Source organism: Rutidosis leptorrhynchoides, chromosome 8 (assembly GCF_046630445.1).
Source record: "Rutidosis leptorrhynchoides isolate AG116_Rl617_1_P2 chromosome 8, CSIRO_AGI_Rlap_v1, whole genome shotgun sequence".
Taxonomy (NCBI): domain Eukaryota; kingdom Viridiplantae; phylum Streptophyta; class Magnoliopsida; order Asterales; family Asteraceae; genus Rutidosis; species Rutidosis leptorrhynchoides.
This window is the reverse complement of record NC_092340.1, coordinates 12,455,140-12,462,010: the sequence shown is the minus strand read 5'-3', so window position 1 is coordinate 12,462,010 and position 6,871 is coordinate 12,455,140. Positions and strand designations below refer to the sequence as shown.

General features: G+C 36.4%; 1 protein-coding gene across 1 annotated transcript; it reads left to right on the top strand.

Moving 5' to 3' along the window:
* Window positions 1-4,642: 4,642 nt before the first annotated feature.
* Window positions 4,643-5,236, top strand: LOC139863160 (uncharacterized). Its single transcript, XM_071851808.1, has 2 exons — window positions 4,643-4,805; window positions 4,860-5,236. The coding sequence occupies exons 1-2, from the start codon at window positions 4,643-4,645 to the stop codon at window positions 5,234-5,236; spliced, it is 540 nt and encodes a 179-aa protein (XP_071707909.1).
* Window positions 5,237-6,871: the final 1,635 nt, after the last annotated feature.

Genomic DNA, 6,871 nt, shown 5'->3' with positions numbered 1-6,871 from the left:
ATGCTTCAAGATCTTCAAGAACACTAAAGATCCAAGCTTTCTAGCTTAGGGTTTCATTATTTTGTTAAAGATCTTAGTTTTCTAGCATATGGTCTCATTAATCTTGTAAAGATCCAAGCTTTCTAGCTTAGAGTTTTCTTAATACTTGAGATCTAAGTTATTATTGTAGATCTCACTTACTTGGAACCTTTTTGTGTTTGTTGTGATGATAAAGATCAAGTCTTCATCATCACATGTGATGGAGATGCATAAACTTGTGTAAAAGGACAAATGTTGAAGCTTTATTGGATCTATGCAATAAAGAGGCAATCTTGATGTTCAGAACTTGTAGAATAATAGATTTTACTCTTAGTTGTGTATTGATGGTTGAACCTTGGTCAAAGTGATGCTAAAACATCAAAGAGTTGTACACTTGAAGCTTACAAGCATCAAGGATGAGAACCATGATGAGCATCAAGCACCAAGACTCTCACCGGAGCATTTGTTTGCTGTTTTTCGGGGTATGATCAGACTCCTGGGCTTCTGGAAACTTGATTTTCAGATAGTTCGTTTTGATTAGATGACTTTCCGTTTAGGCCTCGACTTAATCCGATATACGGTTTAGGATTTATAGCCTACCGAAAGTCACTACGCCTTTGTAACGTTGTGCTGAAATTTCTGACCTACTCGAACTTAAACCGTCGCCACGGTCAAATGAACACGAGTTAGGTTCTAAAAATTGATCAGCTGTTAGAGGACTCACATATGGAGCCATGGCCACTGACTACATGTCTTTTCGATTTGTTTAGAGGTCGTAACAGCTTCCCGAAGTCAGCCTTTTGTTTCGATCTCTATTCTTGTTAAACTTACCTTAGTGTTGATGAATGATGATGATAATGATGATGTCGATGATGACACTTAAACTTAATTTATTCACTTTTAAACCTTTTGGGACAACATACTGACCTAGTGACCTTTGACTTAGGTTGACGACCTTTCGGACCGACTTACAACCTGCATACGTTTCGTATCGACTTTTACTGCTTATTCACTGTGAGTTATAGCTTCCCTCTTTACTTATACTATTTTTGGGACTGAGAATACATGCGCTTTTTATGTTTTACTTACTTGACACGAGTACTTAAACTTTACATATGTGTGGGTTATATAACGGCATAAACATTCCCCTTAGCACGGTAACGTTTAATTATTGGTTTTGAACCGGTGAACGCGAATATTAGATATGGATCCATAGGGTTTGACATCCCCACTCAGGCTAGTCGCGCTAGCATTTAACGGGTGTTTGATACTTCAAGGACATACGCAATCGCCAAGTGTACTTTTAGGGGGTATTACTATTACGTTAAGTTAGTTACCGGGTGCCCACGGATAAGCATACACTTTATCATACTGATTTGAATTACTAATTTTAACTGCTTGTTGAAGCACTGAAATCTCGTGGTCTACAATACTTTACTGATTACAAACAAACTATAGCTCACCAACATTCGTGTTGACTTTTTAAGCGTGTATTTCTTGGGTGCTTAGACGTTGTTGCTTCCGCTGTTAGACTTGCTGTCTTGGTGTTATAGACTTGCTGTTACGGACCTGATGTGTTAGATTTCTGCTGCATTACTTAGAGATGTCTCAATCATGGAACTTTTTTTTTGCATTCGTAACTTAAATTACTTTTCAAACAATGGCTTTGTAACGACCTTTGGGTCACATACTTATGTTAACGCTTCTATTCATAAGAAGCACGTTATCATTTGTAAAACGCTATCTTTTTATGAATGCAAAACTAATTTTCAAACAGCATATAGTGTTTGACCTTGTAATGATCCTGTTGTTGATGAACCGTACACGATGGTTTTGTACGGGGCGTCACAGTTTTGTTTGTGCGGTGTCGTCGGCCCACAGCGCGCCAGAATCAACCACCAAGGAGGTGGGTACTGTTTTAAATTTATATTTAGCGGGGCCTAAATCGTACTACTCCTTAGTATGAGTAAGGGAAGTATGACCTAGAGTTGTATTTTTGAGATATCAGTAAAATCGAACCTATATTTAAGCCTAAGATAGTTAGGAAGGAGTAGTGGTTACTTAATTTTGGGATTTTCTAATTTATAATACAGATAAAGTAAATGCGATAAAATTCGTAATTCAGATAAGTTTAAAGTGAGTGCATACTATGACTTCATCAGTTATTCTGCCGAGATTATGGAATGCTGGCTCATGAATAGGCAGAGGCCTTGTATTCATTACACTGGTCCTAAACGCCCCTGTCATAAGATATGTCACTGGGTACTGCGCTAGGCTTGAAGATTCTGAATAGACAGCAACGTCCCTTACCCCCGGCGCCCGTGCAGTCTGACTACAGGCATACACGTTCAGACGGCTCATCCAATTGAGCGACTCGGTTGGGTGACATATTAACATTCCACAATGGTCTAAACTTTCTTAAGCATAATAGAATACATGGTTTACCATATCCGAGAGACGTGATGTGTTTCAATGCTTTCATTAATGATTGGTTTTGAAAGATAGTTAGGCCCTTAAAAAGAGTTCAACCATAAAGAACACCATGACCAAGTCAAGCTGACTTTCATGAACACGTTCGGTTATCCTAACGGTCCAATCCTTTATATGTCTAAACAAACAGTTCCTTAATTAACTAAGAATCCCTCAAGAGGGGTGCAATGCTTGAGACCGAGTTATGGTGCAGTGTACTAATCAACACTGACCGGGTTCCATGACCCTCAAGCTGACTTCCATGGCCGTTTGGCAAGCCGTTTGCAGGGTCTATTTGCTAAGGCAAGTCTTTTAACGAGGCCGTTTGATCTGGGCGTTTGGCGGGTTGTTTGGCAGCCCGTTTGGCAAGCCGTTTGGCTTGCTGGTTCCCTGGATCGTAACTTGATTTCTTGTCTTTCACCGTTTTCGCTCTAGAATCTTCGTTTTAGCTCCGATTCTCTTGATTCTTTTTGCACCGTCTTCGTAATTACTTGTTCTTCGATTCTAACCGACGAAGTGGGTATTTTGCCGACAAAGTTCGAATCTTTCTTGTTTTTGGGCCTTAATACCGAGGTGAAAACGCGACTTTTTAGCCGATATCACACATCATTAGGAATTTAGGAGCACCATACGCTTGTCATGTTCTGTTAAATTTTTTTGGTTTTTTTTGTTTTAGGAAGTCATACTTTTAGTTGTATATGTCAAATGTTTAGGTTTAACGGTGTAGAGACAGGGGCGGATACAGAAGGGTGACGGAGGGTGCCTAAATGGATTTGAAATTTTTAGCGCAAAAATTTTGAATTTTTTATTTTTGTCTCGGTGGAATTTTTTTGCCTAAAAGTTTTCATATTTTGTTCCAGAACCTTCAAATTTGCCCAAATGCCTCTATATTTTGTTCAAAAATCTTCATATTTTGCCAAAAAAAAATTGTTACGCCTTTAAAAAAAAAAACGTCCGTTTAAAATTTTTTTTTTTTTTTTGCCCGGTGAATAAACTTTCTTGTCCGTCACTACGTAGGGATTTGTATGAAGTGTTATGTTCCATTTTGTTTATTACAGAGTATATAGTTTGAAGGAACTCCATGTTTTGGACCAAGCATATCATCTTATTTGGTTGTGGAAATAATAAAAGGGTCACACACTCACACGTCTTCAAATGCTCATAAGATGATTAATGAAAATAGTGTGCTGAGTGGACATATCATGGTCACGATCGGCTGATGTTGATAAGGGACATTATACGCTCTTTAGTTTTTGTAATGATCATCGATAGATGTATATTTTGATAATTTTTTGCATCTTAAAATGTATATCGACTTACATCTTATCAATTGAGATCCTTCAAGAAAAATATACCCATGTATTCTATGTCCTGTTAAAGTGTTTTCTGATAATATTCCATATACTTTTCGTAGAAGCAATTTCAAATTGATTTTTATCATTCGGACCATCTTTAGCTACTGTCAAGAAATATCTAAAAGAAAACCCCGTATCGGGCCACCTTCTATATGGGCTAATTTTGGGCCCTTAACAATTCAGGTTCCACTAATTCACGTACCTTTTCCATATACCGTTTCCTTCTTCAATTTATTGTTTAAAACATTAAAGAGGTGTTTTAAGCAAGGGAAAAAAAGAACTAAGTAAAACAAAAATAAGTTTTTTATAAATTGGTTATACATCTAAAATCAAATAGGACCAAAACAAATATACATTGTATTATATATTAAATATTAAATATTAAAGATTGAAGTAATACATAAAGATAAATAAGAAGTCTATTGCTTTATAACAATAAATAATTTATTTATTTTGAAAAGCAAACCAATAAATAATTTATTTAAGACAAAAAAATTAATAATAATAAGATGATTACTATGGATAACTACAAGGGAAACAATTATATTTTACCTCAATTAAGCTATATAAGGATCCCTACACTACTAATTTTACTCGTACACTATCATACATCTTTAAAAATATTGTAGTATACTAATCATAAAATTTCATGGATAAAATGGAAAGAAACCCTTATTCCTTTCGAGAAAGGAGGGTTAAACCTTGGTATCGGCAAATGGTGGTGGAGGTTTAAAACCGAACCCAACTCTTTGTGGGTCAAGGTTATCTCTAGTATTTACGGGCTTGCGGGTGGTCTTAATATGGATATTCTCAATTCAACTTTTTCTTACAATTCGGTGTGGTCCAATATTGTGAAAACGGGGCACCACATTGACTCGCTCGGGGTTGGATTTAGAAGCTCTTTTATCAAGAATATTGGTGACGGGGCTTCTACCTCCTTTTGGAATGATGTTTGGCTTGGTGGTATGTCATTAAAAAACAGGTACAAAAGGCTATTTTGAGTTGAAGCTGTTGCAGATGTCAAGGTTCGTGACAGAGTCGCATGGGATGGGGAAAAATGGGCTGGAGGATGGAATTGGACTCGCGAGGTGGTGGGCAGGACCCACGATGAGCTACAGGATCTAAACAGGATGCTGCAACAGGCCTCGCTCAGGCCCGATACTCCTGATTTTTGGGCTTGGGCTCCGGGATCAAATGCGCGTTTCAGAACAAAGTGCTTAACCGAGCTAATTGATGCCATCTCGCTTCAAGGAAACAATGCTTCGCTAAGTACTCTGCGTAATAGTTTTACCCCTAAAAAGGTAGAATTATTCGTATGGAGAACAAGGAAAGGTAGGCTTCCAATTTTGCCCGAACTTTACAAAAGAGGAATCGATTTAAACTCGATACATTAGCCACTTTGTGACGATGATATCGGAAGTTTAGACCATTCCTTATTCTCGTGCAAGATTGTGAAGGACATATGGGTAAAAATATTCGAGTGGTGGAAGTTGGGACCAATCCCAAGTTGCGGCATTCTTGATCTTTTGAGTGGAGACACGAGTCACAATTTCTCGGATCTAGGTAAGTCTATTTGGCAAGGGGTAATGGACGACTTGTTATCTAATTTGAAAAAACCGTAACAACAAAGTTTTCAAGAACAAATGTTGGAATGTTCCGGTTGCGGTTAGCGAAATTCAAGTCAAATGCTTCGAGTGGATCGCGAAGAAATGCAAGGTGAAGAATATTAAATGGCAAGATTGGCTACACAACCCTTCGAGTTATGCTTTGTAATTAATACCTCACGTTTGTTAACTGCTATCTTGGCACCTTGACAATCGTTGACTTGTGATTCCTTTGTGAGTTTTGTAATGTTGTGATGATATTGTACCTCTGAGTAATGATTAAATAAAATAAATATTGCCTTTCAAAAAAAAAAATTTGTATTATACAATATCATAGAGCATGTGAATGTTGAGTGTCACTATCAAACGAGAAAAGTTAGAATATGTTATTGAATAAGATCTCATTAGGATCCTTAAGATCCAAGTGGGAAAAAAGGAAATTGGACATCAAGTGTAATTTCAGATGGATCAGTTTCGCATCAACCGGGATCACATTGTTGTCATAAATAAGATCGAATATAATCATTGTAACCGAAGATCGAATATAATCAATTAAAACCCTTGTGTAATGTTATTGTTTTGTTATCTGGTTCATTTTCTGTTTATTATTCATTTGTTGTTGCGAGTATAATACGTGTATACTCGTGTGTTGATTGGGTTTAACCTTTAACTTAATTAACAACTCCACTATTAGTTGCGTTGTTTCTGCCGTTAAATTCATAACTGTTTAGTGATGTACCGATATAAAAATTGACAGTAAAAGTCAAATCATCGAGTAGGGTCGGTTGATTATCAGCCATCTAGTGGGACCAAGTCAAGTTTCTGCAAATGGAAAAAATAATTTTTTTCTGTCAAAACCATCCAGTGGGACCTATGCATAAATCGTTAATATTTGACTAGTCAACCCAACAGCATGGGTTACAGGAAAACATTACTGCGAGCATCGGCGCGTTAAGTCACCACCCATTTTGTCCCATCTTTGTACTCCGAAGCAGTTAGCTTTAATTAATAAATTAATAAATTATAAATTAATTAATAAATTATAAATTAATTAATAAACAATACGGAGTAATACTGTGTAATTTACCATGTGTTGCTTCAATTGATTGAATGATACGTTAACGACTAAATTATTACAAAGGTTCAAGTCAAGAAAGAACATCCAAAAATGTCTCGCACACGACACCACGATCTCGGCTAGATTCAGTTCATACGGCTGCTAAAGAAAATCATTTTAAAAAACATAAATGTGTTTAAACGTGCAATGAATAACTGTAATAAATAAGGTCACCTTTAATGTATATTTGAAAAAACATTAGGTTTTAGGAGTTATGATTATACGAACGAAAGGGAGGTTTAACCGTTAAACATATAAATATAAATTAAATATTCAAATATAAATATAAATTAAGTATAAATATAAAT